The sequence below is a fragment of the Macaca thibetana genome, chromosome 7 (genome assembly GCF_024542745.1).
Source record: "Macaca thibetana thibetana isolate TM-01 chromosome 7, ASM2454274v1, whole genome shotgun sequence".
Taxonomy (NCBI): domain Eukaryota; kingdom Metazoa; phylum Chordata; class Mammalia; order Primates; family Cercopithecidae; genus Macaca; species Macaca thibetana.
Genome location: NC_065584.1, coordinates 7,908,460 through 7,936,186, shown reverse-complemented (window position 1 = coordinate 7,936,186; position 27,727 = coordinate 7,908,460). Strand labels below are relative to the sequence as shown.

At 53.8% G+C, this 27,727-nt stretch overlaps 3 protein-coding genes across 3 annotated transcripts in view; 1 reads left to right on the top strand and 2 right to left on the bottom strand.

Moving 5' to 3' along the window:
• Positions 1–6,269, bottom strand: part of CCDC85C (coiled-coil domain containing 85C) — a 94,606-nt gene extending 88,337 nt beyond the window's left edge. The window contains exon 1 of the mRNA XM_050796756.1: positions 5,471–6,269. Coding sequence (XP_050652713.1) covers positions 5,471–6,269 — 799 coding nt within the window. The remainder of the gene's footprint in view (positions 1–5,470) is intronic.
• The window catches only part of SETD3 (SET domain containing 3, actin histidine methyltransferase), a 363,397-nt gene that overhangs the window by 207,616 nt on the left and 128,054 nt on the right, over positions 1–27,727 (bottom strand). The gene's annotated exons all lie outside the window — the stretch shown is intronic.
• Positions 1–27,727, top strand: part of LOC126958426 (cholesterol 24-hydroxylase) — a 515,386-nt gene that overhangs the window by 385,391 nt on the left and 102,268 nt on the right. The window lies entirely within an intron of this gene.

Here is a 27,727-nt window from a genome sequence, read left to right as displayed (position 1 = left end):
CTGGCTCCCTCCATTCAACTAGATGAAGACTCAGCTGGCTCTGACCCTAGACTGGGCATGAGCGTGTGTCAGGGGATCTCCCACTCCCACCCAGGGGAGGCGAATCCGCGGAGGCCAGGAAATAATGAAAGGACATGGAACCCATCCTTCAAGGCCCAGTTCTAGGATCGAGACATTATTAGCCTCAGGATACAGATGAAGAAACTGAGGTTTAGAGGCTCAGTCAGCTGCCACGGTCATAAAGCAGGTAGCAAGGCCAAAATTCACCCAGGGCTCTCTGACCCCGGAGCCAGAGCACTGCCCAGAGGGCTACACTGCCCCTCAGCATGCCTGGTGTCGAATGTTGCAGTGGGAGAAGGGGCCTTCGCACAGCAGGAGCCGCTACCCCCCAGAGGCTCCACATATCACTCATTACACCCTCCTCCCTCGACCCAAAGCTTGGTAACATTTTCCCACTTGGTAGAAGAGAAAACAGAGGCTCGTGGAGGCTCAGGAACTTGCCTAACAGACTTTCAATTCTCTGCGCAAATGAAGGCAACAAGCATGGATTGGAAAATCCCCACGGGCGGAAAACAGATTAGGAGCAAACTACTGATTTCCTTGTGTATCATGTGCTGGTCCTGGGAACTCACAGGCCAGGCCTGAGCAAGAGTTCTGGTGGGGCGACTGCTGCGGTGGTAAGCCAGCCTCGTGCGGAGAAGTGAGGGAAAGAGAAACCAAGAGGTGGGGAGGCACAGCCATCACAGGGAAGGTGGCCCGCCCTGCACCGCCTTCGCCCCACTCCTCCATGCCAAGACACAGGGAGACAGGAATGAGGCCCAGGGCCTGGCATCCTAGGAGGAGGTGCACTGTCTCTGTGGCAGAGGTCACCGCTCCCCTGGAAGTCCCTGGGCAGCAGGCACAGGGCCATGGGCTCAGAACTCTGACACAGGAAACCGAAGACGCATCCCAGGCCCCCTAACCAGCCCCACAGGACCTAGAGCAAGTCACCGCACCACTACTCCTAGTAGCCCTGGTTTCCCCACCTAAGATATGGAGATGCTGAGGTCTCCCTCCTGGGACCATTTGGAAGCTCTGAACAGAATGGAATTGGGACTGGGATGCTGTCTGTGGCAAACTGTGAAGCGCCGGGCACAGCTTACCCACCCCTGGGTCACCTGCCTGGGAGCCTCTCAAGGCCAGCCCTCCTTTCTGAGGCACAGCATCCCAAGGCCATTGATGGATCCCTTGGGACAGGCTGGGGAAGGAGGAGGGGGAAAGGCTTATCTCACCCACCCCATTGTCTTCACTGACCTTTGCTCCCCAGCCTAGCTGGGTTTAGGAAAAGCAGCCTTATTAGCCGAGCTGCTGCACAGAAAAGAACTATTCAGAGTTAGCGTGCTCTTTTTTTTAAAGGCCTAGACCACCCTGTTCCATCCTCCCACTTAAACCAACAAAAACACAAGCAGGAGAACAAACCTGTCTCATTTTGAGAAGCTCACAATTTTAATCCAAACTTTAAAAGGTCAATGGGGCTCATCCACAGGCTTGCTAGAATCCTGGTTCCTCTGGGTTGGCTAAAGGGGAGTGGACCGTGGAGGAGGAGGTTATCAGGGGAGGGGAGGAAATGCCTGGGAATGGGCAGGAGGGGGGCGTGGTGCCTGTGGTGGGGCAGAGGAGATAGGCGGAGGGGCAGGTAGGAAAAGAACTGAAAATTCTTGTGTTTTAAAATTCTATCAGTTCATGAAGGAGAACCTGACTTTCTGGTGTTGGGGTTTACCTGCCTCAGTGTGCCACACTGGACTACGGCAAAGCGCACCCCAGTCCCAAGTCCAGTCAGCCCAGACCACACGTCTACCAAAGGCAGCCAAGGCCAGGTGCAGTGGCTCATGTTTGTAATCCCAACACTCTGGGAGGCCAAGGCAGGAGAACTGCTTGAGCCCAGGTGTTCAAGACCGGCCTGGGCAACATAGTGAGTTCCCGTCTCTACAAAAATTCAACAATTATCTGGGCATGGTAGCACATGCCTGTCATCCCGGCAGCTTCAAGAGGCCAAGGCAAGAGCATTACTTGAGCCCAGGAGGTTGGGGTTGCAGCGAGCCATGGTAGTGCCATTGCACTGTAGCCTGGGTGACCAGTGAGACCCTGTCTCAAAATAAATAAATGCATAAATACATAAATAAACAAACAAATAAAGCAGCCAAGGAGAAAAGCCTATTTGCATGTACATACACAATACACAGGCCCGCCAGGCCAGCCTCAGCCAGGGCTGCCTTGCATACAGATGGGCTACCTCCCACCTCAACCACTAGAGTCCTCCTAGGGTACCCAGCAGGGCTGCAACTGCCACCAGCTCCCCAGAAAGGAGAGCAGGGTCACTGTCCTCACTAGCTCATCAGCAAGCGTGGCCACACAAGAGGCTCAGACACAAACATTCAGGTGAGCTGTCTAAGCAGCAAGCACTTTTGAAGAGGAAAACGAGGTGTGCTGGGAGAGCCCCAAGGACTCTAACAACAGGAGAAACCTACTGTGTGTAGATCCTGACCTCATTCAACCTTGTGTGGATAATGGGGTACTCTGGGTTCTGTCCACCTTACAGAAGAGGACCACAGAGAGGCTTGGCCAGTTAATAACTTGCCCAATATACATGGAGGAGCTGAGATTCAAACTCAAGACACCCTGAGCCTCTGGGTAATGGGGTTATCAGCCATCTGCTCAGTGGTCACTGATAAGGAAGTGACACTTCCCAGCACGGGACAAAGAGGGCAAACCTGGGTCAGGAATCAAGAATAGGGAGTCACCAGTGTCCCCTCATTAATAGTAACAGCAAACATGACAACAGGCCAAGGGCACAACAGATTCAGACCCACGGCCTGAACAGGAGATGATCATGGCAGCAAACCCACCCGGGACAGGTACTTCCAATGTCAGCCACCTTCCCAGACAAGGCTAGGAACCCTCTAAGCCTCCACTTGCTTGTCTGTAAAATGGGGATAATACTGCTTCCCCAAGGTTCCTTTGAGGAGAAGCAAAGACCAAGCACATGAGGCGCAAGCCTGGTGTCTGACCCCGCTTTTGACACGACCCAGAGAGAAATTCATCATCTCCCTCAGCTCAGGCCCAATCTTTGCTCAATTTAAAGCTACAAGTCCCAGAACAGAAAAACCCAGTTTCACCAGGAGAGGTGGCTCACACCTCTAATCACAGCTACTTGGGAGGCTGAGCTGGGAGGATCACTTAAGCCTGGGAGGTTGAGGCTGTAGTGAGCCATGAGTGTTCCACTGCACTCCAGCCTGGGTGACAGAGTGACACCCTGTCTTGAAAAAAGGGTTGGGTGGGGGGGGGGGGGGAAGAAAGAAAGAAAAACTCAGTTTCTAAGAGAAGGGCCTTTCCTGGTTTCCAAGCATTCCGTTTATATTAGTGGGACAACACCCCAAGGCCACATGTGTCTTTAAGAGACAAAACTTAATAATAATAATTTCAACTGTAACTGAAATTTGTAATAATAATGCTGAATTTTCATTTCACCCCAGAGCAAAGGTTTGCTGCCACAACATTTGCAGCAGTCCTGTGCTAAGTGGACTTGGGGGAGGATGGGTTCTGTGGGAAACCCTATACTTCAACCCCCCACTGGTCCCCAGTGGGGTGGAAAACTCGGTCTAGCCTAGTCCTCCACTCCTGTATGATTCACTCTCGCAGCTGACACGCTGAGCCAGACTGGGGCCGCATCTCTTTGCCCAAAACATGATAGAGACTTTCCTGCAAGTGTGCTCTAAACACTCCAGCCCTCCAGTGTCCTGCAGAGAGGCACTCTCGCCAAGTGTCATTGATGACGCAGCTGAAAACCAGAAACATTTCATTTTCCAGCCACGAGACTGCAGCAGTCTGCTCCTTTGTACTGCCCTTGGGGAAACCGAGGCCCAGATAACTGACCCTTCAAAAGCCCCCCAGGACCGCGAAGTCAAAGGGGTTGAGGTACTCTAAACAGCCCCAAAATGAATTAAATCACCTAACTTTGCACTACTCTCACTGCCCTCAAGCAGCCTGTGGTGGGAGGTGGGGGGTGGATACAGTGTTACAAAGAGAAACCTGAGTTGTAGCCATAGATTGCTAATCAGTAACAAAATATCCCTCTAAACCCAGTCAGTCCTACCTTGAACCCACAGGCTCAGCATGGTAAATAAAGGAAAAATATGCTGCACTGCCCCCGCCCCACCTCCATGGATATGTCTCCCACCCCAGCCCCCACCCCATCACGCCTGCAGAGGCCACTTGGCCACCAAACCAAGGAGCAAACGTCCCTCCCCACCTCAGGCTGAGGGGTCCTGGGGAGGGCAGTTATTTCAGGCCTAGACACACTTTCTCTGAATTAGGAAAGGCTTTAAAGGCAACCAGAAAGGGCTGTTCATTCTCCACCTTCAGGCAAAAAGTTCAGGCAGTTGTAACTAACAGCAGAACTGGAAGCCAAGCAACCAAAAAACGTGTAAGAACAGGGAGGCCCTGGATCCACCGGCAGGGACGAGAAAGCCGGCAGGGAGCAGAAGGGCTGAGCAGGAGGCTGGGAGAGGGAGCAGCCTGCAGGCTCCCACAGCCCCAAGCTGGGGCCACCCTCTGCACTGGGCGCAGCAGTAATATGGGCGTGGAAGACAGGCGCTGACAGAGGCCAAAGGTCCACCCACCCACACCCTGGTCACGGATGACCATGGCACTTCCTATAAGGCGACCAACAGTTTATAAATCCCTTCAGACAGTTTATCTCCACCTCAAATCCACGAGGCAGAGGTGATCATCTCCATTTTACAGACAAAGAAACGGAGATAGACAGAGGAGAAAAACTAGAATCCGTTCCAAATACATCTCCCTCGGGAAAGTCTTAGAGTCTCGGCTGAGAAAAGTCCCGGGACTAGAAGGGCGGAATTTATGGCAAACCAGAAAGGCTCTGAGCCCCAGGCCTCTTCCCAGCTGCCCCTGGCTGTCAAGCAGCTGCCTGTGCACCCTTCCAATCCCCGCACCCTACTGCAGAACTCCAGCCACTGCACACACGTGGACACTGCTTGGCTTGGAGGACACCTGTTGCTGCAAGAGGGGAAATTCACCTGCGCTCAAAGAGGCCTTGTATTCTTTTCTGTTCAGAACTTCCCGCTACTAGGCAAGGATTTCCAAGGCTGGGATGAGGCGCCCACCGCCAGCCCAGCAGTGACAGACACCAATTTTGGCAACTACACCCACTAGAAACTTTCCTGCGACCGGACCGGCAGCAGGTTCTGAGCTGAACAAAAGACGCTCCACGACTGGACCGGCCCACAACCGCCCAAAGCCCTACTTCGGGTGAGTGCGGGATCCCCTGGTCCAGGATCCATGACAGCTGGAGGAGGAGTCTGGAGTGGCGGCCGCACGAGTGGGACCGCCAGGGACCACCTCCTCTCGCCGCAGCCTGGGTAAGGGGCTGCAGCCAGGGAGACCCGCGCTGCCCGGCCCGTGTAGTCCTTACCGTGCAGACCGTTGGGGATGCTGCGGTGGTGCGGCGGCGCCGACAGGTCGTCCAGGGACCGACGTGTTGTTCCTGCCTTGCCTTCGGGGGCCTTGTGCGGCCCAGGGGGCAGCAGCGGGGGTGGGACATGGTGGTGGTGGTCCGGGCTGCCGCCGCTGCCCGCGCTGGACGTACTGCTGCCGTCGCCCACGTCGCGGGCCCCCGCGCCGGGCGCGCCACCCGCCAGCGGCCCGCTCAGGCTGGCCTGGCTGTCGATGGAGCTGCGGGAGCCGGCGCCGCCCCCGCCGCCGCCGCCGCCGCCGCCGCCTGAGCCCCCCGTCGCCGCCAGTGCCGCGCGCTCCTCGTCCAGCAGCAGCACCAGCTCCTTGAGCTCCAGGTTCTCGCGCAGCAGGGCCTCCTGGCGCGCCTCGAGCTCGCGCAGTTTCTGCTGCGAGCGGGCCACCTCGTGCCACACGGCGCCGGCCGCGTGGCGCCCGAAGCGCTGCCACTCGCGCGCCAGCTTGCGCCCCTTCTGCCGGTCGTCGTCGAGGAAGCAGCAGAGCTCGCGCAGCTCCTGGTTGTCGTCCTGCAGTCGCTGGTTCACGTCCTTGAGGCCGCGGATCTCCAGCAGGTGCTGCTGCAGCCGCCGGTTCACGTCGCGCATCAGGCCGCCGTGCTCCAGCATGAGGCCCACCTTCTCGCCCTCCGCGCGCCGCAGCCGCCGCGCCAGCTCCTCCTTGCTCCAGCGGAGCAGCTCCTCGTCCGGCACCTGGCTCAGCTCCTCCGACGCCGCCGCCGCCGTCGCTGCGGGCTTCGCCATGGCGGGGCCGTCACCGCGGCATCGCCCTCGCCCGGCCGGCGCTTCCCCGCGCCGGGGCTCCGCTGGGCCGGTCCGCGCGCGGGCGGGGGGCGGCCGGGGGCGCGTGCGGCCCGCCCTGCCGCCTTGCGCGCCCTCTCGCCGCGCCCGCCGGGGCTGCCCGGGAGCCCGCGCGCCTCGGGGCTGACGAGCGGAGGCGGCTGCTGCGTCGGCGGCCGCGGAGCCGGGCGCTCTCAGGGCTCTGGCGAGGCAGGCGGAGGCCCGCCCCCGGCCCAGCTCCGGGAGCCCCCGCCGCCCCGCCCACCCCGGGCGGAGAGTGGGCGGGGCTCCGAGGCCCGGCCCCGCCCCCGAGGGCGACGGGGGAGCAGAGGCGCGGCCCCCGCCGTCCCCCTGCGCGGTGCGCCCGCCCGGCCGGTGCCCTCTCAGAGGCGCGTTCCGGCCGCGGTCCCGCCCTCCCGGCCGTGCGATTGGGCCGCTCCGGGGGTGTGCGGGAGGGGCGGGGCACGCGTGGGGGGAGCCGCGGGGGTGGTACGGTCCATCCGCGGGGTTTCCGACCCCCGCCCGCAGCCGGCTCCCGGCGGTTCAAGTTTCTGCGCCCAGAGGACGCGGCCTTGGCCAATCCCAGGGCTACAGGGCGCTTTTAAAATGCAGGTACGACTGCGGGGAGGGGGACGGTGGGAAAGGTAGGGCCGGGCTTCCCTTAAAGGCGACGCGCAGAAATAGCAGTCGAGCCCCCTCCCCGGCCAGCGTCCCCCGCCCTCCTCCCTCTCCCCAGATAAACAAATACCCACGATCTGGGCGACGGCGCCCCTTCTCCCTCCCGGGGGCACCAGAGTTCAGGGCAGTCGGAGACTCAGCGAACAATAGGACTGTGACATGGGGGTCGCTCTTCCCCACGGCAGGGCGGCTCTTTGTCCCCTTCCCTGCCCCCAGGCTCCTCCGCCCCCGTCCCCACCCGGGTCTCCTGCCGGAGCGCGCAGCAGGGCCCCGGGGCTGAGCTAAGCGCTGGCGTCCGCGCCCCGGCAGGGCCAGGGCCTTGCCAGCCGCGTCCCGCAGCGTGGTCGGTACTCTCTGCCCCGATGGGGCGAGAGCGCCGGGAACCTGCCCCCAGCCCGGAGTGGCGCTCGGAGCCACGCTCCCCCTCCGCCCACTCGACCGCTAAGTCCCTGGGATTCGGGAGATAATCTGCAATTCGCGGGGTGGAAACCACTGGGAAGGTGGGAAGGTCTCCCACAGGGTCCTGAACGCCGGGGTCCGGGGGCGCCGAGCCGGCCACAGAACTGCCCACCGGCGGCCCTCGCGGGACCCCCGTCCTTCCCACTGCCTGTAAGTCTGTCTCGTTATCCTCCGGTCTCCAAAGCGCATTTACGGCGCGTCTACCGCCGGCAGGCGGGGTGGAGGGGTGTCCCTCCCCCGGAACCTGCAACGAGATCAAACCCGCGCACGCGACAGTGAGCGGCCCACTGCCAGGAGCGCGCGCCCGCGCAGCAGCTGATGCCCCGTTTACAGTTGCTACGCCATTCATTCAGCTGTGTACTCAGCGCCTACTCGCCGCGGGGCCTGCTCCAGCCCCGGGGAATTCTGCAGGGCACCGGACTGCCCTCTGCGAGGGACTTGGCGTCCTGGGAGCAGGATGGGGAGAAGACACACGAGCTAGATCACAATAAAACTTATCTTAAGTGCTATGCGGGGCATTAAGTGGAGCTGCTGTCATAGAAAGCATAATCAGTTACTTTAGATCTAGCGGTCAGGGAGGTCGGGAGGCACATCTAAGCTGAAGTCTGATTGACAAGGTACAAAGATAAGGGGAAGGGCATTCCAGGCAGCTGGAACAGCCAGTGCCAAGGCCCTAGGGCTGGCCTGTTAGGGGCCTGTTCCAAGGCCAGTGGAGCTGGGGGTTGGCCAGGGAAGAGGCGTGAGAGCTGAGGTCAGAGGTCTGAGATTAGAGGGGCCAGATCATGTATGATTCCAAGGCAGCTGGGGAGGCAGTGGGGGTTTTAGCAGGGAAGCAACATGACCTCGTTTACCTTTTTAAGAGGCTCACCCTGACCCACATGTGGAGAAGAGATGGAGGGGAGTACACAGAGCGGTCCAGATTCAATATCTCATCTCCCACCCGTTCACCAGTCTCTCCAGACAGATGGTCAGGAGAGGGTGGTGGGGAGAGGATGGGCTGAGCACAGCTTCCGAGGTTAAACACAGGGATGCTGAGGGTCTCCCAGGATCTGCCCAAGTGAGCCAGCTCCTGAGGGGAGGGGATATCCTTCCCTCCGAGGCACTGCTCTGCTGGCCCAGCACAGCTCAGTTTGAGTTTAGAGAGGGAGGGGCTTTCAGCTTCTGCCTGGGGGAGCTGCAGGTCTGTCTTAACCCCCAGGAAGCCAGATTAACTTCAAGGAGCTCCTTGCAGGCTCCCTGCAGAATGAAGCCCGTGCAGAGTTGCTCCTGGGAGATTGAAGTGTAAACGTTGGATACACCATAGGAAAAACCCACCAGCTCACCAGGGAAGTTGCTGAGATAGCACTGTGCTTTGTGAGAACCCCCTCCCCATTCGTGCGCGGCTCCAGGTGGTTCCTCGGGCCTGTTATCTCTGCCCCCTGATCCTCCAGAGCTAGCAGCTTCCGCTGAACTTCCAAGAAAAAAGAGAAGCCTCTATCTAGATGGGGTTTATTTGCGTCTTCTACAGGCTGTGTGGACCAAGGACCAAGAGTTCCTCTGTGGAGTCTTGATAGCTTTGCTCACGTCCTCCGGGTAGAACACAAAGTGCTAGCGGTGGTGGTACTGGGTGGCTTGAGGGAAGATCTCTCTGCTCCCCACATAAGGGCTGGGAATGCTTGGGCAAAACAGGATAGGACCAGAGGAGGTGAGAGGGCCCAGGGCTGAAACAGGATCCTGAAGGAAAAGGGACTTCCAGGGCAGAGCCACCTCCCGGAGGGCCCATATAATAGGGTCCAGGAGTAGGTGCCATGCCCCCGGAGTACTCACAGCCCAACAGAACCAGGATCCCAAAATGTCACGTGAACGTGACTTTGCTTTTTTTTTTTTTTGTCTGAGACAGGGTCTCACTCTGTCTCCCAAGCTGGAGTGCACTGGCACTATCTTGGCTCAGTGCAACCTCAACCTCCAGGCTCAAGAGATCCTCCCACCTCAGCCTCCTAAGTAGCTGGGACCATAGGCACTACCATGCCTGGTTATTTTCTTTTTTCTTCTTTTTTTTTTTTTTTCCATAGAGACAGGGTCTCACTCTGTTTGCCAGGCTGGTCTCAAACTCCTGCGCTCAAGCAATCCAATCCTACTGCCTCAATAACTTTGCTTCTTAAGCCCCTTGGTCATGACAATTCTGCTTTGTTACAAAAACAGTAAAACTGGCCGGGCGCGGTGGTTCACTCCTGTAATCCCAGCACTTTGGGAGGCTGAAGCGGGCAGATCACGAGGTCAGGAGATCAAGACCATCCTGGCTAACACGGTGAAACCCCGTCTCTACTAAAAATACAAAAAGATTAGCCGGGTGTGGTGGCAGGAACCTGTAGTCCCAGCTACTCGGGAGGCTGAGGCAGGAGAATGGCGTGAACCCGGGAGGCAGAGCTTGCAGGGAGCCGAGATCGCGCTACTGTGCTCCAGCCTCGCCACAGAGCGAAACTCCATCTCAAAAAAAAAAAAAAAGAAAAGAAAACAGTAAAACCAAATCATGGTGCACTAACACAATCACACTCTAGGTGCCCAGGAAAAGTAGTTGTGAGTCTTTTAAAAATAAAGGTGCCCCACCAACATTCTACCCCCGTTTTTTAAAAGACTCTCCCAGGACATGTGTGTTCATTTGTGAGAGCCAGCAGGGGCTGAGAACCGGTACACTAACACGTGATAGACGCTAACACATGGTCGACAAAATACTCCAAAACCTAGGGCCTGTGGGGGGAGTGCTGGTACAAGCTGGTGACAAGCAGAGTGTAACTCTCACTTTCAGGGGGAATGGGCTTTCTTACTCTTTTCCATGGTTGGGGCTCTGAGCTCCAACCCCAGAGGCGGTACCATTTGGTGTTTGCTGAGTGAATGTCAAACCTCTCAGTGCATGACAGACTGAGTCTGAGGCCTTCATTTTGAAGGTGGGGAAAAACAGAGCCCCAGAAGGGAGATGCCTTTCCCAAGGTCACTTTCATTTTTTAGCTCAGTCAACATAGAGGAAATCTATGAGTATATATGCATTTATGCACAAACACATTTAAATGGGCATGTATATACACATTGCAATGCATTGTGGTAAGTACCGCCAACGAGAATGGGCAGAACACATCATCATAGGAGCGTGCTCAGGCACTGGGAATGGCTTCCTAGAGGAGTTGAATCTTGAAGGAGTGTGTCGTCTTGTGGAGTGGGGAGGAGGCTCCAGGTGGAGGAAGCAGCACAAGCAAAGGCCCAAAGGTGAGCAGGCGAGGGGTGTGGAGAGACGCTATTACACCTTGCAGCTGGGGTGTACAGGAGGGAACAGCAGGGTGGGGAAAGTCAGGAAGAGGTTGAGCGATGGAGCTGGGCAGAGGAGGGTTTTGTAAGCCTCAGAAGGAAGCTGGGCCCTTTCCCTGGGGCCTCTGATATCTAATAATAGCAATGACAACGATAATAACCAACAGCACCTGCCACTGATCCTGGACTCGGTATATGCCAATGATTCTAACCTGCCATCTTTTGAGGGTTGTAATAAACCTATGAGAAGGTGTCATTAGCCCTTCGAGGATTGAACATGGGTTCTTGTTGGCTTGGTTGTTTGCCTCCAAGAAGCTCAGATCATTGGGCGTGAACTTACAGGCAGTGTTCAGAGGCTTGTGGACACCCAAGGACTCTGGTATGGCCAACAGAGTGTGTGGTGGTAGCTGAATCTTTTTCAGGACAGTGAGGCAATGGTGGCTGACCAGGTCTGGGCCAGACTATGAGGTATCATCCTGAAAGGCTGCCAGCAGCAAGTCAGGGTCCACTGAAAAGTGGCTAAGTGTCACTAATATGGACAATGTTGACTGGGCACTTTCTAGGTACCCAGCACTGTGCTAGAGTTAGATTGTCTCACTGACTCCTCACTGATGTGGTAAGAACCCTCTGTTCCCATTTTATAGAGTAAGAAACTGAGGCTCACACAGGTTAAGTCACTTGCCCAGGGTCACATGACTAGCAAGTGGCTGAATCAGGATTCGAACCCAGGACCATCTGAGCTCTGGAGTGTATCTGACCCCACAGACTACTGTCTCCCACACCTCAGTTTCCCTTCTCAAGGAGGAGGAATGGGGTGGATGCTCTGCGGTGTCTCTTCCACTGTGACTCTGGTTCTGTGATGCTGGGTGTTGGCAAGGTGCCTGGACCCATGTTCACCACCCACTTCCTCCTGCTTCAGACTTTTCCACATTGTGACCAAGGCTCTGTGACTCTGATGCCTCTGAATGGCAACTGTGGTCAGAGCTCTCCAGCTATTTCTACTGATAGATCACTACATGTCATTGTCATTAGCTCAGTCTCCCAGCAACTCCATCACTGTCTGGCTGGGTGACCCTAGACTAGTCCCTTGTCCTCTCAGAGCCCCAGTATTCTCATCCAAGCCCTCCCTGACAGAGCTAGTGTCAAGCACTTGGCAGAGCTGTTGCAAAGCTCTGGGGAGGGGAGCCATGCTTCCTTTCCCATCCTCTGCACCAGGACTGTCTTCCCATTTTCCAGAGGCAAACACTGAGGTCCAGTGAAACAAGGATTGTCCAGGAAACCCCATGCTTGTCCCTGGCAGACTGTGCTACAAAGGATTCTGGGTATGGCCCTGGACTGCCAACTTCTTCCTTTTGGGGTGGGTCCAGCCCAGAATATGGAGATCCTCAAGAACACAGAGTTCAGAGGTCATGTGTCTCAACTCCCACATTTATAGGTGGGAAAACTGCATGAAGCTGGGACTACCAGTTTCCCTACATGCTGGACCCCCAGGGGCAGCAGTGAGAGGTCTAGGGCAGGATGGGCTCCTTCATCCCCACTGTTAACCAGTGTGCCAGGCAACTTTCTGGAGCTCAGGAAGTCCACACTGCACAGGACGGCTGAGGACGGCTGCCTAGAACCGCTGATATCACAGGGCAAGGGTGAAGCTGAAGCCCAAAGGGCCTCATGTGTTGGCAAAAAGCCTCAAGTATCATCTGATGGCAGTGGGGAGCCACAGAAAGGCTTAGAGCAGAGGAGAGGTCTGGCCAGACTTGCATGTGATTAGAAAGCACTCAACAGGAGGTTTGAGGGGAGATCCACTGAGACTAGCAGACAGTTAGAGAGGGCTTTAAGGCCAGGCAGGCCAGAGCCAGAGCCAAGTGGGAATGGAAGTAAAGAGATCGATGGGGACTCTCAGCATCTGAACCCCTCCCTTTCCATGACTTCCCAACCAGAGCCATGGAAATTCTCCCCCTGCCCCTTTAGCGGCTGACATCTCCTCACACCATCGCCTGATGGAGCAAGACAAGAGGGAGGCTCAACATACTGGGGCTGGGGATAGCAGAGCTGGCTATCGCCTCAATGCACTTAACATTATTCTTATGATGAACTGGTTCATATTAACAGAGAACACTGAGAAGCATATGCCTGGGAGCCCACCACCCAGACTAAATTATCACTACTTCTGCTTCTGATGCTCCTGCAGCCCCTCCTGGTCACAGGTCCCAGCCTTCCCTGACCCAAGGGTATCTAGGAATCTCAGTGTTGTGTTGGTTATTCCTGTGCTTTCAGCTTACCATATTTCTCCCTTATAAGATCGTATTTAGACCAGGCACTGTGGCTCACACCTGTAATCCCAGCACTTTGGGAAGCCAAGGCAGGCGGATCACTCGAGGTCAGGAGTTCGAGACCAGCCTGGCCAACGTGGCAAAGCCCCCATCTCCATCGAAAATACAAAAATTAGCCAGATGTGGTGGCAGGTGACTGTAATCCCAGCTATTCAGGAGGCTGAGGCAGGAGAAGCGCTTGAACCCAGGAGGCAGAGGTTGCAGTGAGCAGAGATGACACCACTGTACTCCAGCCTGGACAACAGAGCAAGACTCCATCACACACACACACACAGAAAGAGATAGTGTTTGATTTTGCATGCTTTTGAACTCTGTCTTCATGGTATAGTACTTCATGTGTTCATTTGCAGTGTGCTTCTGTGCTCATTATGTTGGCACATGTAGCTATAGTTCATTCATTTTCATAGCCATATAGCGAGGTTGCTCAACCTCAGCATGTTTGTGAGGGTCTATTCTGTGCATTGTAGGACATTCACCAGCAGCCCTGGCCTCCACCCATTTGATGGAAGTAATACCCCTGTCCCCAGTTTTAAAAACTAAAAATATTTTCATACATTGCCGAATTGCCCTTGGCTAAAAACCACTGCTATCTTAGATCCACTGCATGCATATATTACCTTTACTTTTCTCCTGTTGAAGGACATTTGTTTCTAGTTTTGTTTGTTTGTACGTTTGAGACTCTGTCACCCAGGCCAGAGTGCAATGGTTCAATCATGACTGACTGCAGCCTCAACCTCCTAGACTCACTCAAGTGATCCTCCTGCCTCAGCCTCCTGAGTAGCTTGTACTACAGGCTCTTACCATCTGAAATTTTTTTTTTTTTTTTTTTGAGATAGAGTCTCACTCTGTCACCCAGGCTAGAGTGCAATGGCACTATCTCGGCTCACTGCAACCTCCGCCTCCAGGGTTCAAGTGATTCCCCTGCCTCAGTCTTCTGAGTAGCTGAGATTATAGGCGTCCACCACAACGCCCAGCTAATTTTTAGTAAAGACAGGGTTTCACCATGTTGGTCAGGTTGGTCTCGAACTCCTGACCTCAGGTGATCCACCCACCTCGGCCTCCCAAAGTCCTGGGATTACAAATGTGAGCCACGATGGCTGGCCTTTTTTAAAGAAAGATTGGTTCTATGTTGCCCAGGCTGATCTTGAACTTCTGGCCTCAAGTGATCCTCCTGCCTCAGCCTCCCAAAATGTTGGGATTTCAGGTGGGAGCCACCATGCGCAGCCTAGTTTTTGGGGGTTTTTTTGTTTTGTTTTTTTGGTTTTTTTTTTTTTTTTGCTCCTACAAGCAATGCCCTGTGGACCCTCTTATACGTGTCCCAACACACATGAGTATGAACTTTGCTCACATCTATACCAAGACAGAGAATGGCCGGGTCACACAGTACACACAGGTTGGCTAGACAGTGCCAAAGTGCTTTCCAAAGAGCTGGGGCTAATTCACACTCCTGCCAGAAGGATATGGGGTGTGCCTTGCCCATCCTTGGTGATGTCTGGGGTTGTCACTCTGGTGGAAAGTCATGCTTGTACTTTCCTTAACCTGCTTTGTCTTTCTTGAGGCTCTGTATTAATTCATTCTCACCTGCTATGAAGAAATACCCAACACTGGGTAATTTACAAAGGAAAGAGGCTTGATTGACTCACAGTTCCGCATGGCTGGGGAAGCCTCAGGAAACTTACCAATCACGGTGGCAGGAGAGAGAATGAGAGCCGAGCGATGGGGAGAGCCCCTTATAAAACCATCAGATCTCGTGAGAACTCACTGACTATGAGGGAAACCGCCCCTATGATTCAACTATCTCCACCTGGTCCCACCCCTGACACGTGAGGATTATTACAGTTCAAGGTGAGATGTGGGTGGGGACACAGAGCCAAGCCTTATCAGGCTCTCAGAGCACAAGAGAGGCCCAGGCCAAATTTCATACTGGAGGTGCCCCATGTATTAGGAAGGCAACCCAGAAGAAGAAGAGGAAACAGCACAGCAGGTTTACTCACTTGGGATTTAATTGAAGTGTCTGTATTAATCAAATTGATGCTTTCACAGGTACACAAATACAATGTAACACGATTTATGCTACTTATAAGATAATTACAGGGTTTACATCAAGTGACAAATTCCAGGCCCCAGACACATGGTCTTTCTTGGAGTCCAGCTGTGCACTTCTGTAACTGTTGCACCACTTTGCTGGGAGTGGTGAGGCCCAGGCCCACCCATGATATGGGGGTGTTTCTGCCTCCTCCCCACCTGTGCCCTCCTGGAGGATTAAGCCTTATTTTTCTCTGGGACCCTCAGTGCCTGGCCCCGGGGGTGCCCTAGGGGAGTCTGCAGCTGCACCCTCTGGGTCAGGTATCTCCAGCCCCCACAGCCTCTGGATGGCACACGTGCCAGGCCTTGGGTGCTGCCCTCGGCCTGAGGTCTACAACCCCACAAAGCCGCCCCACCTGGCCCTGCCCTGGCCTGCCCGCTGCAGAGATCTGAGACCAATCTCCTCCGGTGCCTGAATATTTCATGCATGAGGGTGGAATGAAAGTCACAAAGTCCTTAATTGTTAATGTGGGTTCTGCTGGCTGCAGGCCCAGCCCTCCCAGCCCCTCCTGTTTGATACAACAACAGCAGTAACAGTAATTCCTCCTGCACCCCAGGCCTTGTCGTGACCTGCCCCGGGTGAGGCTGGACTGAAATGAAGTTATCTGAGGAGCCCCAGCTGGCCAGAGAGAAGTGGCGACACAAGTAACCATAACAACCAGACCAGGAGGCCCACTGTTCCCCAATGACAAACTTCTTTTTGTTTTTTATTTATTTATTTATTTATTTTGCTTTTTTAAAATAAGCCTTATAATTTTATTTTTGAAACTCCATGCATGTGTTTTTTTTTAATTAATTTTTTTTAGACAGAGTCTCACTCTGTCGCCCAGGCTGGAGTGCAGTGGTGCCATCTCGGCTCACCACAGCCTCGACCTCCTGGGTTCAAGCAATTCTCCCACCTCGACCTCCTGAATATCTGGGACTACAGCTGCATACCCACACGCCGCTAGTTTTTATATTGTTTGTAGAGGCTGGTCTGGAACTCCTGGGCTCGAGCGATCTGCCACTCAGCCTCCCCAAGTGCTGGAATTATAGGTGTGAGCCATGTCACCAGGCCTGAATGTGTTTTTAAATTTAAAGTTCCGGGCCGGGCACAGTGGCTCACTCCTGTAATGCCAGCACTTTGGGAGGCTGAGGTGAGCAGATCACTTGAGGTCAGGAGTTCGAGATCAGCCTGGCTAACATGGCGAAATCCCATCTCAACTAAAAGTACAAAAAAAATTAGCCGGGCGCAGTGGTGCACGCCTGTAATCCCAGCTACTCAGGAGACTGAGGCAGGAGAATCACTTGAATCCAAGAAGGGGAGGTTGCAGTGAGCTGAGATCATGCCATTGCACTACAGCCTGGGCGACAGAGTGAGATTCCATCTCAAAAATAAATAAATAAAATAAAAATAAACTTAAAATTCCTAGCATAGAGCCTGGGAACTCAGTAAATGTTTGTTGAATGACTGAATGATAAAGGAGGAAGCTGAGTTAAGTAGAAAAACCCTGGATGTAGAGTCTGTGTCTCTGGCCTGACCCTCACCAGCAAGGTGGCCCTAGGCAAAGCTGCACCTCCTCTCTGAGCCTCTGGATCAGGACCTAAAAACAGGACCATTTCATCCTCCTTGCAGGATGAGGAGATAGTCAAGTGACAAGAAAAGGAGGTGTGAACCCCAGGCCACACGGTGGGGTGGGAGGGGATGCTCTCCTCGGGAAAGGGTTGAGTCCTATGGGTGCCCCGGAGCCCATAGTCTTCTGAGTGTTTGAAAACCGCACTGAAGAGCCAAGCCTTCTCTCAAGAGTAGCTCGCCCAGCTCAGTCCCAACACCAGGACACAGAACTCTGCAATGAGGATCTCAGCACCCTGAACTCACAGAGCCCCTGTGAGCAAACCAGAGCCCAAGAGGCAGCTAGCCGGTCAGGCTCTCGGAGCAAGGGCAGCAGGTCAGCCCTAGGACTCAGCCCCAACCACCCTTAGAATCACCGGAAAGCATGTGAAATGCAGATGCTCAGGTCCCGCCCCAGACCAAGTCCATCAGAATCTTGGGAGACAGTGATTTAGCAGCCCGAGCTGCTCTGGGCTACAGGAGGCACTTGTTTGTTGGCATCAGGCTGAGCTAGAAGGAGACACCCCCATTGCTGTGGGGTACCCCCCTCCCCAAGCATCTGACCTTAGAGATCTTTCTCTAAGGTTATCCAGATTCCCCAAACAATCCTCAAATGTGCTACTTCGAATGCATATGCCTAGTGACGCGGGAAGGGACGAGGGTTTCCGGAGGTCAGGATAGCGTTCACTTAATGCCCTGATTTTTTGTCCCGTATCTCATGGGATAAAATGAAAGGAAAGAAAGTAATAAAGATATGAAATTAAAAAAAAAAAAATCTGAGACTCATGGACACAAGTCTCCCCATAAAAAGGGCCAGCAGAGAAGTGGAAAAAAGACCATATTGGGCACATTATTGTAAAACTTCACAACACCAGGGTTGAGAAAATCCTCAAACCATGTTCGGTAGAGTGCAGAGAAAAGGAATCAGAATAATGTTGACATTCTCAACAGCAAGTCCAGAAACTAGAAGGTCGTGAAGTGATGTCTCAACATCCTGAAGGAAAACTATTTCAGTACCGATGCAGTCCAGTGGGAGGGTAGAGTGAGACATTTTCCAATTAAAAAAAGAAAAATTATTTCCCAGACACTTTCTCTAAAATTAGGAATTAAACCAAGAAATAAGACATGAAGGCCAGGCACGGTGGCTCACGCCTGTAATCCCAGCACTTTGGGAGGCCAAAGGGGGTGGATTGCTTGAGCCCAGGAGTTCAAGACCAGCCTGGGCAACATGGGGAAACCCTATCGCTAAAGAAAATGTAAAAATATGGGCTTGGTGGTGCATGACTGTGCTGCCAGCCACTCAGGAGGCTGAGGTGAGAGGGTTACTTGACCCAGGAGGCTGAAACTGCAGTGAGCTGCGATTGTGCCACTGCACTCCAGCCTCGGTGGCAGAGTGAGACCCTGTGTCAGAAAGAAAGAAAAGAAAGGAAGGCAGTTAAAAGAAAAGAAGAAAGAAAGAGGGAGAGAGGAAAGGCAGAGAGGAAAGGAAGGAAGAAAGAAAGGAAGAAAGAGAAAAAAAAGAGGCCGGGCGCGGTGGCTCAAGCCTGTAATCCCAGCACTTTGGGAGGCCGAGACGGGTGGATCACGAGGTCAGGAGATTGAGACCATCCTGGCTAACACGGTGAAAACCCGTCTCTATTTAAAAAAATACAAAAAACTAGCCGGGCGAGGTGGCGGGTGCCTGTAGTCCCAGCTACTCGGGAGGCTGAGGCAGGAGAATGGCGTGAACCCAGGAGGCGGAGCTTGCAGTGAGCCGAGATCGCGCCACTGCACTCCAGCCTGGGTGACATAGCGAGACTCCGTCTCAAAAAAAAAAAAAAAAAGAGAAAAAAAAAGAGAGAAAGGAAAGAAGGAAAGAAAGAAAGAAAGAGAGAGAGAGAGAGAGAAAAAGAAAGAAAGAAAGAAAGAAAGAAAGAAAGAAAGAAAGAAAGAAAGAAAGAAAGAAAGAAAGAAAGAAAGAAAGAAAGAGAGAGAGAGGAAACGAAACAAGACATGCGATTCAGACAACAGAAAGGGAGGCCCAGAGTGAGGGCTTTGCAGACAGAAGCAATCAGCGCAGATTAGAAAAGGAGGCTCCCAAGCTCATGGATTCCCTTGCTGGGGGTGCTTGGCTGTTTGGAGAGGAATATTAGAGCTCTGTCAAAGTTTGGTGAAAAGCCCAGAAAAAAAACAAGCAAGTCAAAACAAGGAGGCAATTATTAATCCCCAGGGAAACCCAGAAGTTGCACAAGGAAGGAAATCCAATCAGGCCATACCATGGCTCGGCTGGCCATAATGTTTATATAGAGTCACGTGCTGCTTCGTCACATTTTGGTCAGGGTCACACACACCATGGTGGTCCCGTCAGATAATATTGTGTTCTTACTGTACCTTTTCTATGTTTAGACACACACATTCTTGCCATTGTATTACAGTTCCTACAACATTCAGTACAGGCACATGCTGTACAGATTTGTAGCCTAGCGGCAATAGGCTAGACCATCTGGCCTGGGTGTGTAGTGGGCTATCCCATCTAGCATTGTATGCTCCATGACAATGATGACAGCACCTAATGACGCATTTCCCAAATCATATCCTTGTCGTTAAGTGATACGTGACTGTCGCATAGCATAATATGTAAACAATACTAATTTGACCAGAAATTATGGGGTAGCAATCTTGGGAGGATGGGGGAGGGGATTGGCCTGTGTGGGGAGGGGTGGGGACGTAAGTGGCCTGAAGCCTCCTCCTCCGTAAGAGAAAGGTAAGTGAGAGTGTCACAAGCTGGAGGGTCAGTAAGGAACAGTACAAGTGTGTTGTTTCCAAATCTAGAGAAAAGTTGCAGAATCAAATATAGAGAAAAGTTGCCTCTGGGAACTAGGAATTGGGTAGAGAGAGATAACGCAGGGACTTTTTTTTTTTTTTTTAAATAAGCTTTATAGTTTTATGTTTGAAACTCTGTGCATGTGTTTTTAAATTTAAAATAATAATAATAATAAGCCTATCATTGGACCTCTCCTTGCAACAATGGAAGCTAGAGGACCGCAGAATGATCAGTTGCCTTTAAAATCTGGGGGAAAAGGATTTCCTGCCTGGATTTTATGCCCACAGGAAGGCTCAACCTTGTAAACCTTGCAAAAATGCAAGGCCTCAAAATAAAATTTAAGTTTAAATAGAATATAACGACTGTGCACCTTCTAGGAAGCTTTGGTTGCACATGCTCCCATAGGAGCTGAGAACAACCAGGGAGTGTGTGATCACCCAGGAAGGAGGATCCTTCCCAGGGGACAGAGAAGTGGCCCCAGAGCAGAAGATGCGGAGCTTAGGGCAAAACAGAGTAGATCACAGACTGTCAGAGCATTTGACAACACCAGCACTCAGTTTAGAGCAGATCAGATGAAAAATTAAGAAGAGACACATAATACCTTGCAAGTTATAAATAAATGCATTCACTCCAGGGCACACACAAACAAAACTGTACAAGAAACCGTCATTGACCACTTCCTGACTTTCATGGAATAATATTTACGCAATCATCATCATAAAACCCTTAACCAGCTATTAACTAAGAAATGCATAAAGCCCTCTAAAGAGGCTGAGGGAGGGGAGGCGGGAGTGGGAGGGTTTCAGAGAGCTGAAGCCTCATCTGTCACCATGAGAAAGCAACAGAAATGTCTAGAATTGAAAAATCAAGAAATAGCAACGTAAACATCTTATGAGAAATGTGGAGACTGCAAAGCCAGAAAGAACAACTAAATGTGGAAACTGGTTGCTCTGGGGAGTGGGGAAAGGGAGGGGAGGTGGGGAACCATCTCATTTCCTTGCAAGCATCTTAGTGTTCCATGATTGTTTTTACCCTAAGTGCGTGCATTATTTTATTTAAATATCAATATAATTTATTTAAATAGTGATAAAACCTAGCTCTGGGCTGTGGCATGTGAAACAAGTAAGGAGGGCGAGGAATATTGCCTGATGGAAGCTCGCAGACCAGACCATCACCAGCAACACCCCAGGCCCGGGCCTGCCTGCTGGAGAAGGAAGCCTGGTCAGCCCCTCAGTTTCCCCAGTCATTTCCAGTTTGCAAAGCTCGCTCTGGGCTGTTTCCTCCTCCCATCCTCCCAACAAGGCTGCAAGGTGGGCAGGGATGGCTGTGCCCATTTTACCTGCAGAAACGAACTATTGGGCATGAGTTTGGGGGTCCATAGAGATTTCTCCCATGGCAGGTGTGCCAGCGAAGGCAGGCGGAGGACCCACCCAAGAGCAAGGGACAGGCAGTCCCAGCTGGAATTTCAGAGCAGGGAGGCACCTTGCCTGGTCCAGGGGCTCCCAGCGGGGCAGCTACAAACCCTTCCCTTCACCGTACAACCTGTTCTTAGTCACACATCCCACCCTCAGTGTCTGTCAGAGGGAGCCCTTCACCAAGCAGGTGGGGGTTGCCCTAGAGAGAGGACACTGCCAGCTACCAAAGAGGAAGGGCTGGCACCAACCGGGGCTGCACAAGACTTGGTATCCTGGGAATCTCAGAGCTTTGTCCTGGAAGCCCGTGGGAGAGCTGGTCTGGGAAGTGGCCGGGCTGCCTGGCGGACCCGTGGAAGGTCCACCCGGGCCTGAGGAGCACTCGACTGGTTTGATCCTAGAGGACGCTTGGAGATACTGAGCCCCGTTAGGAGGGACTCACCCAAGGAGTGAAACGCCCAGCTCCCTGCTGGGCTCCACATTTAGGGCTTCTCTTTGCCTCATGGTTGCCAGGAGATGCATGAGCTTCAGCTTCCAACTCCCCCTTGTAGCCTGATGTCCCTAAAGCCTACCTCTCCAGCCCTGACCTGTGCATACAGCCACTACCTGAGGTTCACTCTGGCCTCACCCAGCCAGCTGAAAACCCAACAGCACTGGCAAGGCCTCTGCCTGGCTTTTCCTTCTCTCAAAGATTCTCTGGAACTCAGCTCAGCTGCTTCCTTCGGGTGCCTCCTCTCCATGGGGCCCCTCCCAATGCCTAGGCCGGTGTGGGCACAGACACCCCAGGAACACTGCTGGCTCTCAGGGACGCAGGTAGAAAAGGAAAGGGAGGGGTGCACATCTGGTGTGTGGGGCTGGCCAGTGCACCTTGGAGCTCACTCCTCTCTGCAGAGCCCGGAGCAGGGCCCGGCCGGGCAGGAGGAGCATGGAGAAGCCTTGCAAAAACATCATGCCAGGCCTGGGCACAGCTCTGGGCACTGGGATGTTCTCAAAGCAGCCTGTGTGGCCTGGGGACTGGGGAGGCTGAGAGGGAGACAGGAGCTGTGTAATTTGCAATGGGCTGTTCCTCACCAAGCCTCACCATAATCTCACTATCCCTCCCGGCACCCTGGGGACTGGCCCTGGTGCTGGTCCATTTTACAGATGCCACAACTAAGACTTACAGTTGGCTGGGCGCGGTGGCTCACGCCTATAATCCCAGCACCTTGGGAGGCTGAGGTGGGCAGATCACGAGGTCAGGAGTTCGAGACCAGCCTGGCCAACATAGTGAAACCCCGTCTCTACTAAAAATACAAAAATTAGCTGGGTGTGGTGGTGGGCACCTGTAATCCCAGCTACTTGGGAGGCTGAGGCAGGAGAATCGCTTGAACCTGGGAGGCAGAGGTTGCAGTGAGCCGAGATTGCATCATTGCACTCCAGCTGGGGCTACAGTGCAAGACTCCATCTAAAAATATACGTATACACACACACACACACACACACACACCCCTATACATATACATATATATATATTTAGAGTTTAAATAAATGCATCCTTGAAGCTGCAATGTAAGCAGGGATTCTTACACCTGCGTGATGATAAGACTCAGTGGGATACTTGCTAGGTCCCCTACCTGGAGATGGGAGTCACCACCTCTGAGTTCTGGAACTGGTGTATTTGCCAGTGTCAGGGTAGGGATCAGGCTGGGATGTCAAAGTTCAGGAACGCTTGAGTGCTAAGCCAGGACCTCTGAGCCCCCTGTCCCCCATCCTCCCCATTTGCCCTATTTCACAGCCGGGTGATATTTAGCCCAGCCGTGGTGCATGGCTGTTCCCGCTGCTGGGCGCTGGTTCTATTATACAGAACTCCTATGGGAACGTGTTTGTGCACAGCTTTGCTTTCCTGTTGGATTGTTTCCTTGGGGTAAGTTCCCAGAAGTGGGATTCCTGAGTGGAAGGAGGGATATTTTCCCACCCCTAATCCACATCCTTAACAGAGGCTGGCCCCAGGATGAGGATCCGGCCTTTCTCTGGCTTCAAGGAGGGGCAGCCGGCAATCCCCGCGTGGCACTTCCGGAGGAAAATGACAGACCTTTCCCTTTCCTGTAAGAGCTAATTACCAGCTGGATGATGCGTTCACGGCTGTCAGGGCAATGAGGACCCAGGTGACTCAATGCCGTCTTTCTTGGACCCGCCTGGATTGCTCAGCCAGCCGGTGATGGATTTTTCTCTGTGGAGGTCACAGGAAACAAGAAAAGCGTCCCTCAGCTCCCCAGGGAGTCAAGTCTGTCAGCAGCTTTGGGAGAGGGCAGCAAGGAGGCCTTGAAATCCAGTGGGCAGACAATCCCTCTGCCCTTCCAGACAACAAAGCGCTTCTGGCCCCTCCAACCTGCCGGACAGGAATGGCTGGCTGAGGGTCCGGAACCCCTGCCCTGACCTGGGCCTCTTGCATCCCAGCACCCCCACATCCAGGTCAGAGTCCCTGGCTAGATCCAGCCTCTGAGGGGCAAGAGAAGAGGGGTGTCCAGGCTCCTCCTTAAGGAAGCCCCTTCTTCCCCCAAGGGGGGCCGAGGGCAGGCATCAGCCCTTCCCAGCTGTCACCACTCAGGTGTGGGGGGGTCAGGAGCAGTGAGGGAAAGGGGGACAGGGGCCGCTGTGGAGGGTCACTTGTGGGCAGTGGCCTACCAGCTTCCCACAGGAAGGAGGGGTCTCGGCTTCCCAGGGCTCTGGCTGGCTGCCTGAGCACAAGGGTCACTCTCCCTCTGCCTGCAGAACATAGGGAGGCCAGGCCTCTGGGCAGGGCCCATCTCCGGAGCTCTCTAGCCTGTTTCCCTCTGGGGACACCCTCTGAAAGAGCAGCAGGAGTCAGACCTGGAGGCTGGCCCCGCCCCTGCCGCCAGCTCACTTCCCCACCAGAGTGCGGATTCTCCGAAGGCAGGACTGGGGTCTGCCCTGTCCTCAACGTAGTGAGTTCCCTGTCCCTAGAGGTGAACAAGCTAAGAGAGCATGGCCATCTTGCAGAGGTATAGAGGTAGTGCTTGCTGTGAGTACCCACCCTAGGTCACCACCTGACCACGACTTGCCCTACTCTTTATGTTACGCCCACTTTTCTTTTTTTGAGACAGGGTCTTGTTCTGTTGCTCAGACTGGAGTGCAGTGGTGCAATCTCAGTACACTGTAACCTCAACCTCCCTGGATCAAACCACCTCCCACCTCAGCCTCTCAAGTAGCTGGGACTACAGGCAGGTGCCACCATGCCTAGCTAATTTTTGTATTTTTTTGTAGAGATGGAGTCTCACCATGTTGCCCAGGCTGGTCTTGAACTCCTGGGCTCAAGTGATAGTTCGTCGCAGGCACAGAAGGCCGCCCTCTGTCGTCACCACCCCACCTCTGCTGTTCAGCTGGCGAAGGCCCTCTCTGATCTTGAGGCAACTGGGATGCCTGTTCCTGGGTGGGACTGGGGGATTTTATGTGGGTTACACCAACCCCAGCTGTTGTGAGTGGGCACTGGAGCCTCACAGGCTCTGCTGAGTTAGCCCCATCCTGGTGCAGGGGAACTGGCTGATTCCTCCCAAGGACTCGCCCAGGTCAGGACACCCATCCAGGACCCACTGACCACAGATGTTTTTAGAGAACTTCCTGTGGGCAGCCCCAGCAAACAGATCTCTCCATCTCAACCTCAGAGGATTCCCTTTTTTTGAGACACAGTCTTGCTCTGTCACCCAGGCTGGAGTACAGTGATGTGATCTTGGCTCACTGCAACCTCTGCCTCCCGGGTTCAAGCAATTCTCCTGCCTCAGCCTCCCAAGTAGCTGGGACCACAGGTGCCTGCCACCACGCCTGGCTAATTTTTTGTATTTTTAGTAGAGACTGGGTTTCAACGTGTTAACCAGGATAGTCTCTATCTCCTGACCTTGTGATCTGCCCACCTTGGCCTCCCAAAGTGCTAGGATTACAGGCATAAGCCACCGCACCTGGCCAAAGATTCACTTTTTAAACACAATTCAGGAGGCAGGGGGAAAATAGGACCTTGCCATCAACTTGTCAGTTTGCGCAATTGACCTTTCGCACCTGAAAGCAGGCTATTCTTGTTCTCCCTGTTCAATTCCCTTCTGTTGGTTTCAGTCTCTGGTTCCACCTTCTGAGGTTTCTGGAAATGTAACGTTCTCATGGGACATTGCCTTTGGCACACCTGATAAGCTCTAATGGCTCCATCCAGACTCGATTGAAACAGGCAGGGATGAAGGCAGAGATCTGTGGCCCACCCTTAGAGACCCTCTAACTCTAGGTTGCACTGGTTTACAGAGTGTCACCCCTGGGGTGCTCTGTCCAGGGAGTCATGGCCTCTCCTCATTGCCCTGCTCTCCAGCCCACAATTTCCATCCTGCTCAAATGACAGCATGAAGAACTTGCTCCCCGACAACAGTCATCTGTCACATGGCTGTGTGACATGGTGCTGTCTTTGCCACCAATGCCCTATCCTTCTTCCTCACCTGACTGACTCATGCCAGGACACAGCTTTATGAAATTCTTTCCCATGATCCCCCCAAGCTGTCTGGCTCCCACCAAACCCCAGGGTTCCCAGTGTCCCCAGCAACATACTGTGCTGGCCCTGTCTGCCTACCTGCTCGGCCACCCTTTCCACCGAGGGGTCCTGAGATCCCCACAACCCAGCCCAGGGTGCAGCCCCTGCAGAGGCAGCACCGTGCTGTTGAAAGAGCCCAGGCCTGGGATCAGCTAGGCTTGGGCACATGGTTGAACCTCTCTGAGCCTCACTTTCCTCATTTGTAAAATGGGATGGTCGCCACATTAAAGAGCGCTAGTGAGAATCACAGGCCAAGAGCATAAAGCACTCAGCATGCTGTGAACTGAATGAATGAGCGCTTCCATCCCTGTCATCAATTTCATAGCCTACCTGGGAGTTAAGACGGAGGCAGTGCAAAGTGCTGTAAACAAGACCCATGTGCTAGGGAACTGCCAGGAAGGGCGGCAATTCTGAATGGGGAGCTGGGAAGGCGTCACTGCAGAGACGCGTGTGCTGAGCCTGAAAGGAGGCTCCCATTCCTGCAGGCGGCAGAGCTGGGGAAGAGCATCCTAGGAAGACAGCCATGCACACACGTGCATGCCAGCACCGGCTTTTATCCTTTTAATGGTGTATGTGATTTAATAGGGGTGTAACGGTGCCCGGGAGCTGCCTTAGCAGTTTTGAATGCCTATTATCCTTTAAGGCTGGCTCTGAGAGAGCCACAATTTCTTGAGGTATGAGTCCACGGAAATCACTCTCCATTAGCATGAGATTATGAAAAGAACTCAGCCCGGGAGAATTTTGGTGAGTTTTGGGAAGTGGTGCAGTTGAGATGACAATAGACACTTTTTTTTTTTTTTTTTTTTTTTAGGCAGAGTCTCGCCCCAGGCTGGAGTGCAGTGGTACGATCACAGCTCACTGTAGCCTCAGCCTCCTGGGCTGTGATCCTCCCACTTCAGCCTCCCAAGTAGTTGGGACTACAAGAGTGCACCACCACACCTGGCTGATTTTTTTTGTTTTCTGAAGAGACAGGATATTGCTATGTTGCCCAGGCTGGTCTCTAAATCCTGGTCTCAAGCAACCCTCCAGCCTCGGCCTCCCAAAGTGCTGGGATTACAAATGTGAACCACCACACCTGGCCCTGAAAGACTCTTGAAGGAAGAGGATGCAGAGGCTCCTGCCTGCAGCAGGCAGCACCGGACTCCCCTCCCGAGGCTGCTGTACCTGTGATTTGAGGAGCTCAGAGATCTTTTCCTAGCAGCCCCGCCAGTGCTGGCCCGACAAACTGCCTACAATTCCATCATCACTCATCCTAAAATGTCATATTTTGTCTAGGAGAGGGAACACTTTGCTTTATTATTGAGGGAAAAGGAAGATGGAAACTTACTTTACTTGAGTACCTACTATATGCCAAGCATGAAATGGGCACCTCTCACATTGCCTTTGAGCCCACAAGGCAGCCAGGCCAGACAGGGGAGCTACTCACCCCTTCAGGTGAGAGAATGGAAACTCAGAAGGGCCTGAGGCTTGCCAAGAGCTTGGCAGACCAGGATGGGAACCAGAGCTGACTCTCCACCCTCGCTTCGGCCACGGCACTCAGCCACTTCTCCTCTTCCCTGGCTGTGGCTCCCTGGAGCACGGGATGAGATAAAGCAGGGTTTGGGGGCACTCGGGCCTGGGTTCAGGGGCAGACCTGCTGCCAATCAGCTCTGTGGCCTGAGCAGTCGCATCTCGGGTGTGTCTTCATCTGTGGATGGGCCAGCAGCAGCACTGACCCCACGGGGTTATGATGGGGACAGAAGGAGCTACAAAGTCCGTGACACAGCACCTGGGCCAGGGCTCAGGAAGGGGCAAGACCGTGTTGTCTTCTTACCAACTCCCACTTGGTCAGGCATTTACAGCCCCAGCTCCCAACCCAGGCACCACCCACCCCTTCTCCGACCTTGACAGCAGCAGGAGTGGGATCCAGCTCCCTGTCCCCCACGTCTCCATCCTGGAGGATCTGAGGCAGAGCAGGCAGCGGCCCAAGCAGTTGGCCTGTGAGTGAGTGTGAGTTTGTTCTTGGGGCCGGGCAGCCTCTGCAGGCTTCTGCCTCCTCCCTGCACCACTCCCGGCAACCGTGATTCTCCACTCCACCCAGGAACCTACTTCAGGGAACCACAGAGGCCAAATTCAGAATCCCTACTTGAACCACTGACCTTTTGCCTTCTCCAAGGCCGGAAGCAAGCCCTTGCCTGCTGCACGCCTCAGTTGCCCCATCTGTAAAGTGGGCAGCCCATCAAAT